The following is a 12,001-nucleotide window of genomic DNA, read 5'->3' on the forward strand; positions in this document are numbered from 1 at the left end:
AGTGGCACCTGTTTTAATCTAGTGATACTAAAAAAACGCAAAGTGTATTTCTTAGGTGAAAAGCGTTATTATTATCAAATGCACATTTTTTCAGTTGTTTCTATTGTCAGCAAACATCGTAATGGGCTCATAAACTGTTAATGTCAGGTATTGTACTGAACAGCGAGCTGTTCATTCTTAACTGCCCAAGAGAAGAAATTAGCAACACGGTATACATTCCATGTAGTGATATATTTGCATAATGGAGAAGATGTATTAACATTTACGATACACCTTTCAGCCTATCCAGTTAACGTTTTTGGAAGTAGGAGGAGGAGCAGTTCGACACGACAGCGTACAACGCTCTTTATGACGACACCGTGTAGGCTGGATTCCCGGAGCTTGCGAAGTTTGACCCTCAAGGGCCGCCGTCGGCCGCCTGCAGGCAGTCTGTGTTGCAGACTCGACTCTACGTCACAGACGTGAAAACTGAAAGCGTGAACAACTTTCTTAAAAGCTGAAGGCGTTTAATGCCTGAACTTCCGCGAGGCCGCGGAGAGCCGAAGGCGCCGAGCTCTTCATGGCGGTTCTGGTCGTGTCACAAGTCGGCTCGGTGGATGAGGCAGCTCGTCGTCAGCGAGCGAGCGAGAGAGAGATCATAAAAAGTGTTTTATCTGTGAAGGAAACTTTTAATGACTCCCGATGGGAATGAATTACTGTACACTGCCACACGTTGTACTACTTTCAGACTTTGCTACAGCGCTGTCGCTCCTGTTTTTTTTTTTCTTTTCTTCTTGTTCCTCTCTCGATTTACTAAGAGCCGAACTGTCATATATAGCGATCGTGGTAACTGATCCGAGGTAAGACAACAGCGGCAGGAGGAAGGCGCGCGCGCGCGAGCGAGCGAGTGAGCGATGCTGTGACCCGCGTTCCAGCGCTATGTCCGTGCGGAGACCCCCCTCCACCTCCACCCGGAAGCCGAAGCCTCTCCTCCGGGCGCTCGCGCTCCTGCTCTACGTCTCCGGCTCCCTCTGTCCGGCGGTGGTCGCGGAGCCGCGCAGCCGCTGCGACGACGGAAAGGTGACAAAACTCGAGAGCAGAAACGCTTCACAACATTTACCAGAAGCTTTTCTCCAAACTAACTTAAGCGACTTACGCCGTTAAGTTACCTACAGTACAGCTGGGTGGGTCATTTTACTGGCGAAATTCAGGGGGGGTAGTACATAACAACATAGTTGAGGGCGCTGTTCAGTTCAGTTCCATGATTTATTAGCTCTTCTCAAGCAGTGACACAGAGCAAAGAAACAAGTCAAATGCATCAGAGAAGGAAACAAAGACCCGGAATTAGCATAATACATTGTCAACGCTTATAAATAAAGCTATAAGTTTGTCTGTTGGCCACAGAGGACAGCGACAGGTACAAAAAACTCCCAAGTGAAAGTCGAGGGAGGAAAAAAAACCTCTCTGGGGGTCCAAGTGCCACTGGGCTGTACCCCCCCCCCCCCCCCCCCCCCGGAATAGGAGGTATAAGTCAGTTTACAGGTAATAATAACATTGTTGCTGTATGGTGGCTTGATCTCCCAGTTCACATAGGTATGTCTCGTCACATACGTACATCAGTTTATACTTAATGTTTAATATGTGTTGACAGAGAGACGTAGGAAAAACTGAAACGCAGCCAAGTGGAATTATTAAGTGTAACGTGTAAATCTTTAGGATCTGAAGACTGAGACAGACGGGGCAGTTCTGACAGTAACTGGTAAACTGTTCCACAGTTGAGGTCTCTACAGTTAAAGGCACGACTTCCTACTGAGGTCTTATCGATCACAGGTACTTTAAGGTAACCCGTATCCAATGAACAACGATATCGTCCTGGGATATAAGAATCGTTAATCTCAGAAAGGTAAGCCGGAGCAATACCACGTACTGCCTTATAGGTCCGAAATACGATTTTATAATCATCTCTAAATGTAATCGGGAGCCAGTGCAATGATTTCAGTACCGGTGTTATATGGTTGTTCTTTCTAGTTCTGCAGCTGGAAGTGGGATTCAAACCTGCGACCTTTGGATCCAAAGGCAGCAGTTTTAACCACTACACTGCCAGCTGCCCCCAGATCACAGAATTGCATCTTATTGGCACCTGTTATTACCTGTATGTACACTGAGTGGAAAGCATGAAGTGAAAGCACCTGTCTTCTGTGAGCAAGTGTGTGTGTGTGTGAGTGTGAGTGAGACGGAGAGAGAGCTGGTTTGGCACGGCCTCAATTTCCATGTGTTTTAACAGCTCCTGCTGCACAGGGACCTGATCCCCCCCTCCAAGTATCACTGTCCTGGGCCGCGCTGGGCTGAACCCCGCCAGGTGGGAGTGTGTCCCATAGAGCGCACCCTAGCGCCCTCTGAGCGCTTCACACCTAGTCCGCATCTTAATTATTATGATGATGATAACTGTCTCTCTCTTCTGGCTGCTCCTGTTTGCAGAAGCTCGTCAGTGTGGATACAGCGTTCGTCCCGCAGGTAGGAACTGACCGACCTTTGAAATGCCGAGCTGCTCCTCTTTGTGTCTCTGCGATGCGACCCAAACATCTCGCTGTGTACCTGCTGGTGCTGCCTTGTGTCAGAAATTTCTTTCTGCTTTTCCACTCTGGGGGATTTTTGGTAACATGCATGTATTGAAATTTTTACATTTCTTCATGCTGAGGTAGGCAATTATGATCAGTTTGTTTTGCTTTACATTTACATTTCTACGATCTCTCCTGCTTACTCTGACTCCTGCCCCCTCGTCTCTCCCACAGCCATCGTCCATGGTCTGCATGGACTCTGCCATCTCCTACAACCACACCATCCCCAACAGGTGAGAAGTCCATCTGGTGTGCCCACTGTGGGAGGCTGACACTGGTCACTGACACCAGTAATGAGTAGTATGATCAAACCAGTGTGTGTATGGATTATGGTGAAGGGGCAGCGCATGTGTGAAATCTCACTGTTTGGATAACAGGTTGCCGTGCTAACTGTCAATGGTTCTCTCCGCAGTGGTTTCTACCGGCCGGTGGCAGCCCAGAGTGGGGAATACCAGTACTGCCCTCCCCAGCGCTGGCTACACAACCTGCAGGTGCCACCCCCACATCACACTGAGCAAATGACTCAAGGAATATAATGAACTGAGCAGAATGAACTCCTTTCAGCTGTAACAACACTTTTGTGGTGGTGGTACAGCTAGAATTGGCACCTTGTAGCTCCTGGGCTGTGGGCTCAGACATGGGTTTGTATCTGGCTTAGCATGTGTGAAGTTCACACGTTCTCAGCATGCCTGTTTAGGTTTCCTCCCACAGTCCAAAGAGACGACAGACCTGTGTTTCAGGAGACTCTAAATTGTCGTTCACTCTGAATTCCCACGCATATTTCCCTTATTCACTTAAAGAAACAGTGTGTATATGCTTTTAAGTGAATGAGTGTGAGAATTTGGGTGATTCCCTTGGCCAGGGTGTACCCTGCCTCACATTACATCCTGCTTGTGGGATAGGATCACTGCAGCCCTTCACTGGGCAGGCAGTTATTGATGATGAGGGGAAGGTTTTATGTATTAGTTTGTAATTTTAATGTAGTCTGTATATAGCTTACAGTGTTTGTTTTTGCAGGTGTGTAGTCACTGCAAGGAGTTTGTCTATGAAACCTTAGAAACTCTTCTCATAGGGCCAGAACAGCACTTAATAAACTGCTTGTTCATGACACATGTATCCCATGTGTGTGTTTACTTTTTCCAAAGCTTGGAGCTGTGGCCTTTCTGTACCATCCGTGTACCTCGGTTGCCCAGCGTGCGCTGCTGTCTGTCCTGGCACACTCCTGTATGTCCCATTACATCATCACTCCATTCCCACAGCTGAGCAGGAAAAGGGTCAGTCTTATTCACATTTTCCAGTAAATGAATTGCTCTTATTTGGTTGTATTGCTTTGGCACCATTGCAGGGTGACTGTTGTGAATAAATGTTGCTGATTTTTGTTCTAAAGCCACTCGCCTTAGTCGTCTGGGGGCGCACGTTGGAGCTGTCCCATGTGACCGCGTCAGACATCTGCGATTGGCTCAGCATGAATGTCCGTGACGGCATCCGTAGTGAGGTGCAAGGAAAAGTGCTGTACAGCTTGCTGTTGACAAGGGCGTCAGAGTCCCAGGGGCTGAGATCCCCAAATCAAGAGGATACACAGCAGGTGGGGAAAATACAGGGAATGTCAAGGGTCGCTAACAGAGGGCAGTATATTTTATTCGCCAAGGTCTAATGTTGTGTCTATCTCTTCCAGGCTGTGAAGCACTGCTGCGCAGAGACTCTCTCTATGCTTCTTGAGGATGGTGGTGGGGCGGATATAGAAGGTTGGAAGAAAAAAAGGAGAGCAGAAGTGATGGTCAGTCCACTGGTGACTGAGGGGACAGTGAAGGAGATGGATGGGAATGTTGAACTACGTAGGAAACGTGCCGCTGTCCTAGGCAACAAGGTGGAAATGGGAGACACAGGGAAGCTGGAGTCCAACAAAGGCCAGGACAACACCACAATTGAGGCACGAACAAACTCAAGCCATGGAGAAACACCAGGGGGTGCTGCAAGAGCAGGAGTGCAGCCTGCCGGAGGACAGGAGAAGGGACTGCAGAACAGCACATCTGACACAGCTGAAGGAATCAGAGCACCTGAATTGAAGGGGAATGAAGAAGATGAACAAGGTAAATCTAAGCCTGGAGACTTGAGGATGCAGGCAGCAGAGGGACCCTGGAGGAAGGGACTGAAGAGCAGGGAGAAGCAGCTGAAGGAGGCGGAGTCTGACGGGAAGCAAGGTGAACAGCAGGCGGAGCACGTGCCCCAAATACAAACCAAGACACTTCGGACAGAGCAGCAGGCGCCGCAGATGGTGGACGAGTCCCGTAAGCCCGACTGTGGGAGGACCAAGGAGGGGGGGGCAGCCGGGGCAGCCGGGCCAGTCCAGAGGGTGCCCACGGCACGCACGGATGAGGCAGTGTGGGCGGCGGCAGCGCTGAGCTTCCTGCTGGCTCTACTGGCGTTGTCTGTTCTACACACTAGGCTGTACCGCAACTGGCGCAGCCCCCCCAGCCTGTACTGGAGAGACCCCACAGAAGACTACGACAGTGTGGCAGGTGGGCGACTCGTCACGCACGTTGCAGCTCAACGGCTAAACACGCGCAGGCCTCAGGAGCACATCTTGACCTTGCCTCACACTGGCATTTTTGTGGTGAATGGTGTAGGCAAGGTGATGTCAGAACTCTTTGTATGCGATAAGTGCTGATGTTAAATACAGAAATAGTTTATGTATCATACTCATTTTGTTGTTTTCAAAGGGCTCGAATGCTTGAGTCCAGTTTTAGTTTGGTTTTGAATCGGCTTTCTGTGAGCTGGGTGCGTATCGCTGATGGCCTTGATCTTTCCTTATGATATAGTGCCAGCTCACTTTGAGAGTTTTCACTGCTTTAAAACATATTGTGCTGCACCCTGCATTCTGGTCATAATGATGCATCACTTGTGTTCTCTTTCTGTTCAACAGTTTTAAACTGTACACTGCAGAGGTTCCTAGCTACAAAGTTCAAAGGCTATTGGTAATGGAAAATAATTGCTATATTTAAGACGGAGGGATGTGGGCCAGAACAGCTGCACAGGAGAGCCTGTGTTCCTCCCAAAGGAATGAAGTCTTGCCATAATGCATTCATAGTTGACTAAATCAGAATATTAAAAAAAAAAAACACCAGAACCCTTCTGGAAGAGTTTAATAGAGATAATCAGGATGCAAAAATGAAAGCAGCTTGGAACCTGGAAAGAAATGTTTCATGACCTGCTTCTGTTTGGGTTCACGGAGCAGCTATAATGTTCAAAGTGGAAATGGGTCAGAGGGGGTGGTTGCTGTGCTGCTCGCTGGACGATGGCCTTTTAGTTGTGTTTAGTGCTGCGCGCCTCTCAGCGGTCAGTGGTCCACAGTATGCTGGGCTGCAGAGGTGCTCACATCACTGAAGTGATAAGCAAACTCTTCCAGCTCCCAGGGAAGTGTAAACCTGTGGTTCTTCCCTAATATTTCTTCAAATGTATTTACATGCTTATATGCACTTGACAGACTTTGCGTTGGTGTGTTTGGGGCTGTGAACATGAACCTGTCTTTGTCTGTGTGTTTCTCAGAAGTGATCCGCCGGAGGCTCAGAATGGTGGGCCAGAGGAAGAGGAGAGGCGTTGCGAGCCGGAGGCAGGAGTGCGCCTTGCTCCCCACCTCCAGCAGTGAAGACTCGAGCTGAGAGCTTCCCCGAACCTCTCCTCACAACTGCCTGTCTGAGGCACAGTGAGGAACAGCCAGCACTTCCCTCAGACACTCAGTATCTTTCTTCCTCCAGGGGTCTCGTTTGTTTTGCTGGGCAGGGGTCAGGGAGAGCGCCCTCACCTAGCCCTGTGCTGCAGCCATACATAATAGGAGTGGCCTTCCGCCATGTGATTTCCACATGGATATCCACGTGTTGGGGGTGCAGTGGCGCAATGGGTTGGACCGGGTCCTGCTCTCCAGTGGGTCTGGGGTTTGAATCCTGCTTGGGGTGCCTTGCGACAGACTGGCGTCCTGTCCTGGGTGTGTCCCCTCCCCCTCCGGCCTTACGCCCTGTGTTGCCAGGGTAGGCTCCAGTTCCCCGTGACCCCCGTATGGGACAAGCAGTTCAGAAAGTGTGTGTGTTGTGTGTGTGTGTGTGTGTGTGTGTGTGTGTGTGTGTGTGTGTGTGTATCCACGTGTTGGGCATTTATAAAATTGCTCTGTGAGCAATTTTTGCCTGTGTGAGCAAGGATCATTGTTTCAAGTTTCATTGTAAAACTTGTAGAAACATGCTGTCTTTTAAAGGAAAGACTTTTTAAAAATCATTTTTATATTGACTCCTGTGTCCTGACACCCTGGAATGATGATATAGGCAAGTAAAGCTCTAACGAAAATTTCTACTAGTTTGTATGTGCGTGTAACTTGAGAGTTTGGACTATGACAATGTGTACAATTAGACTTAAGGGTGTCGATACCCAGGGCCAAAGTTGTATAATGTGGCAGTGTGATGCACAAAACCATCAGACACAATCTTTGTTATTCCAACTAGGTCCTTTGGTCTCCTTTGGGTATCGTCAAAGTGGCCATTTCATGTTCGTACATGTTTTCCATTGTTTGTTTTTTTTTTTTTTTTTTTCTGTTGTTGCTATGGCATGACAGATGCATGCGCTGATGTAGCGTTATCACTGTGGTGCCGTAGGGTATTGCACGTGTGAACTGTTCAGACTGTTTTCTCGCTCTCCACCAAAAGCTAACTGTTCTGGAAAAGGCAGCCAGAAATAGCTTCTGTCAGGTAAATAATTCTGTCTGCTAAGTGCTCTGCAGGATCAGAGAGACACATGGACTCCCAGGGCCTCAGGACTCAGCTGTTTGAAGGGAGGACTTATTGCTAAGGAGTCCACAGACTCCAGTTGATCTGCAGATGCTCCAGTTATTCAGTACTTGTACTTTTTATATGTATTTTTAGACATTGTAACATCTGAAAAGGTTTGGGTGGAGTGAAAATGAATAGCTGATTACTTGCATAGTTATTTTTTTTTTCCCCCTGTAGGTTACAAGCTGAACACTACAGCACCTCCCAGTTCTCAGTCCTGACCCTTATTCACGATGATGTTTAGAGTTTGCTACATAAATGAACATATTTTAAACTAAGGAAAAGTTGAGAAAAAAATGCAGGATGTGATCTGTATTGCTTTTCTATGTATAAAGTATTTTGGTGTGGTTATGTAGTCACACTTGTCCTCTAATGCATTTTTATCAAGTGGAATGTGAAATGTGTGCAATAATGGGAAGACAGGGGAAATCAATACTACATACCCCAGCATTTGTACCACAGGATAGCTGACTGATTACAAGTAATGGCAGGGATATTAATCTAGCGCCAAGCCAGGACAGGAAGTCTGCTGACACAAGAAAACATTGGGAAAGTATCCAAACACTGCTGCTTTATTGAGTGTCCTGTGACAGATATAAAGGCCAGTGTGGTTATTAACAAGGCTTGCAGTGCGCTCCTGTATCAGTGGTGCCCAGATGGTCGACGAGGTATCATTGCTGCACTGGAGCTTTCAGCCTTTCGTTTCCATTAGCGACTGATTTATAAGCACAGCAGGTCACATGACCTCTTACCTAAAAGATCTACTGCAATTAAACGATTAAGAGGCAATTAAACCGTTAAAAAACCTGCAGACTCCATAGCCCTCAAGGGTTATTAAAGTAGTAGATGTAATAGCACAGACATTAATCTGTTTTACAACTAAAATGGACTTGGAAACCTAGTGTTTTTTTTTTTTTTTCTAGCTCAAGTCCCATGGGGCTCACTCAGGCAACATAACCCTACTTTTCCAGTAAACAAACACATGTAAATAGATGACAGACAAAAGTAAGATTAGACTGCTTTAGATAAATGACTCATGTCTTACTGATTAGCCAATGACCCACACAAAAAAAACCATAAGACAAGTAACATATTTATTACAAATGTACAGTTTGTCTATTAAGTCTAAGATTTTTTTGAGTAATTTTATTTCTGCTGTTTTGTACAGATTAACTCTGTTTAGAGCATTTCTCCCCATCACCACCCCTTTGCCCAGTGAAGCCTTGAGACCAGTTGAAAAAAACAGGAGTGGGTAGAGTGCAGTACCACTCTTTGGCCAGCAGGGGGAGGGGGAGCCCAAGTGGGAAACTTCTATACTGGATGCCTGCTTGCATCTGGTTGTTCTTTTGTTGTTGTTGAGCTGGGTTTGGACCTGGGTGGTGGTGGTATGTGAGCAAGGGGATGCAGGGTTTGGACTATATGCACAATGAACTATCCTGGCCACAGGGGGAAACAGGCCCACTGGAATACTGATCTAGTCTGGCAACCACTGACCTGCACCCCCACACCAACTCCCACTAACCTCCACACCCAGTCAAGTGGACAGTGCTGTGCCCTAGCCACTCTATTAGAGAACAGCAAATAAAAATGAACGATGTAATGGCTCCCAAATGCGTACATAGCTTATTAAAAAATATAATGAAAATATATCTTTATATATTTATATATCTGCTTCGACTCGGTGACCATGTTTGGGGAAGTACTAAACTGGCACCAGACTTGCAGTGTTGTATTTTTCTCCCCAGTTGAAACAGTGAAACATTGGCATATATTGTAAGCAAGTGTAGCAAGCAAGAGTGCAAAGTTTATCGCTCAGTAAAAATGAAAAACAAAAAGGAGTAAAACGAGTCCTTTCATAAGGATACAAAAACTGGATGAAGCAACACGAACTTGCAAGAAAACAACATTGGCAAATGCTGGTTCGCAAAATAAGATTTCATAGTTTAAGGCTTTCCCAAAAAAAAAAAAAAAAAAAAAAAAAAAACTAGTACAAACACAAAGATTTAACTAGTCTTAATAGAGCTGGAGTTGAGGACTGAGGGTATCCTGCAGTGGTCATGGGACTGTGTCTTGAGGGCGTGGATAAAATTGATCTAAGGACCCCACTTGCCCCCTACTTCCAGCTCCTTTGTTTGGCTTTTTAATATTACTGGTACAAACAGGATGCAAAAGGTTGGCATAAGCAGGCAGTTTGGTGAAACGAGTATCTGAGATCACAGAGCCCCGCCCAGCCACCATCAAACGCCTACTGAGTAGAGGCCCAATGCAGACACCACAAGTGGTCATGCTACAGATAAACAATGAGGTAAAGCCTACTGTTAGCATTTTACTTTGACAGCATTTCCACATAAATTCACCCACATTAAAGGTCTTGTTAGTTTAGTGCACCGCTGTAACAGTGCTGTTAATAACCGCAGCCCTCAATGTCAAAGTCAGACAGCACTGGCCCGCAGACCCCCAGCTACCCTCTGCTACTCCCACTGAGCGAGGCGTGCGCGAGAGGGTCTGCCACATTAAGCCTCCGGTAGAAATTCAGGCTTGTTTTCCACTTCGACGAAAAGGGTTTTGGGGGTGGGAGCAATTTGCTGACAGTAGAAATTCTTGCCCTGCAATATCAAAGATCAGTTTTTTTTTTTTTTGTACCAGGACCTATCACACTCTGGTCATCCTCATCTTTTACCCATCAGTCTATTTATGAGCTCCTGGTAATCATCCACCTCACACTTGCTAGGAGTTTCATCCTGACACACCTGCACACACCCCCCAACACCCCCAGGAAAAAAAGATTGGCCACTGTTCAAGTGATGCTCGATACACATTAAAAACTACTACAAAGACACACCACCTCCATGAAGGGGTCTGTGACACTGAGACACACGTCCTCTGGGAACTGTGCTTGGCCCAAGGGCCTGTCCAGTCAAGGAGGAGGACAGGCAAGAACGTTGAATTAGCACTGAACGTTCCTCTTGTTAGAACCGGCTAAGAAACATAACATGGCATAAACAAGTAATAAAAAGACAGACAGACATCACTAATGATACAAAACAATAATAATAATAATAATAATAATAATAATTATTCCAGTGTTTAAGTGTTTCTCCATCAGCAATTTTGTCCCAGGAGGTACAGGTCAACAGAAATGCATACAAAAATAAACACAAAAAGACAAAACACTTGCAAATTCCACAATGAAGAAAAAGATTTTTCCAGACAAGTCTTGCTTTCAAAGCCTCTCTGCCATCCAGGGTTTCCACCCTTAACTGCTCACCTGAGAGAGCTGAGCCTCAGAGCAGCGAGTCTCTACTCCACTCCACTCCCAGGTCGCACTCTCAGCCCAGCCTGGTCCTCAAAGTTTCGGTCATGGTATTTCAGTGAGGGGTTTTCCAGCAGCAGAATTTCCACAGGATGAGAGGGAATACATTTGACAAGATGAACCCAGCCAATTTGCTGCTTCAGCCAGTCTCACCCCCGCCCCCCTCCGTCCGGTCTTTTGCCATTTGAAGCTCCTCGGTGACACACGAACTGCCCTGTATGACGGGTGTATGCCAAGGCCCTCAAATGGATCACATCATCTGTGTTCTCTATCAACCCTTAGTGTGCTGCCTCTAATCTTGTGCACCTTCCACAGTTCCTTTAGTCTCTACTCAGTTGTCCTTCGCCCCTCAACTCTCCTCCTCTCCGAATCCTGCATCTGCCGTCCACGACATTCTCCATTCCTCTCCTGCACCCCACCCCCCCCCCAGACCCCCAGCTCACTGTTTCTTCTCACGGGTTGTAATGGTGACCAGCTGTTTGGCAGCCTTAGCGATGTCGTAGGCGCACTGGATGACCTGCTGAGTGAGGAGCTGGTAGTCTACGGGTGTGGCTGAGGGCTCAGCTGGCACAGCCTTACGGCACTCCCCCTGCAACCGGGAGGCACTGGCTGCCAAGAGGCGCAGGGAGCAACGTACCGCATCCAGCGCCGGGCGCTGCAAGAGAGGATGGAGGTTACATGCCAGGTAAGACAGACACCGCTATAAGACAGGATGTTGTTGGAGGGGACAACAATACAAACAGAGCCGGGTGGAGTAGTAAAAATACAATACTCAAATTAAAAAAGTAAAAATAGCTTAAGTTGAAAGAGGTATCAGGTTACAAAGACACTCATATACAAAGTTACTTTGGTTTTAACTTACTGAACCACTACTAACTTTGACACTTCCCTAAGCAGACAATATCTTTTCAATAACTTAAATCTGCTGTGCCAATAAAATTATATTTTGTCAGTTACATTCATCAAATTAATACAAATACCACAGTTTGACAGGTTTTACCATTATCCTTTATTTTACTTTGCCCAAAGTAACTTCAAATGTCAGGTTTGTATACTAAAAGTACTTCAGTTACGAAGCTGGGTAATTTTTACTAGAGACTAAATGATCGGAACCTCGGAGTACAAGCTAAAATCTTTAACCCCTGAACTACTACCCCAAATGAACAGTTGCTTTATGATTCATTAGCTGACACCTTTATCCAAAGTAACTGAAAAATATTTACCCATTTGTACAACAGGCTATGTATACCAGAACTGCTCAAAGGTAACACAGTGGC

General features: G+C 46.5%; 2 protein-coding genes across 4 annotated transcripts in view; one reads left to right on the plus strand and one right to left on the minus strand.

Annotated features, from left to right (window-relative positions):
• Positions 1–918: 918 nt before the first annotated feature.
• On the plus strand, positions 919–6,533 carry tp53i13 (tumor protein p53 inducible protein 13). The gene is made up of 9 exons (XM_018748209.2): positions 919–1,059; positions 2,264–2,338; positions 2,458–2,493; positions 2,772–2,830; positions 3,010–3,088; positions 3,743–3,871; positions 3,985–4,182; positions 4,273–5,116; positions 6,144–6,533. Exons 1-9 carry the CDS (start codon positions 919–921, stop codon positions 6,254–6,256), a joined length of 1,674 nt encoding a protein of 557 aa, XP_018603725.1. The 3' UTR covers positions 6,257–6,533.
• A 151-nt stretch (positions 6,534–6,684) lies between these two features.
• git1 (G protein-coupled receptor kinase interacting ArfGAP 1) overlaps positions 6,685–12,001 on the minus strand; it is a 29,986-nt gene continuing 24,669 nt past the window's right edge. For all 3 annotated transcript variants that reach the window (XM_018748236.2, XM_018748237.2, XM_018748235.2), the window contains one exon: positions 6,685–11,379. In XM_018748236.2, coding sequence (XP_018603752.1) covers positions 11,164–11,379 — 216 coding nt within the window. In that variant the 3' untranslated portion in view covers positions 6,685–11,163. The remainder of the gene's footprint in view (positions 11,380–12,001) is intronic.

This window comes from Scleropages formosus, chromosome 10 (assembly GCF_900964775.1).
Source record: "Scleropages formosus chromosome 10, fSclFor1.1, whole genome shotgun sequence".
NCBI lineage: Eukaryota > Metazoa > Chordata > Actinopteri > Osteoglossiformes > Osteoglossidae > Scleropages > Scleropages formosus.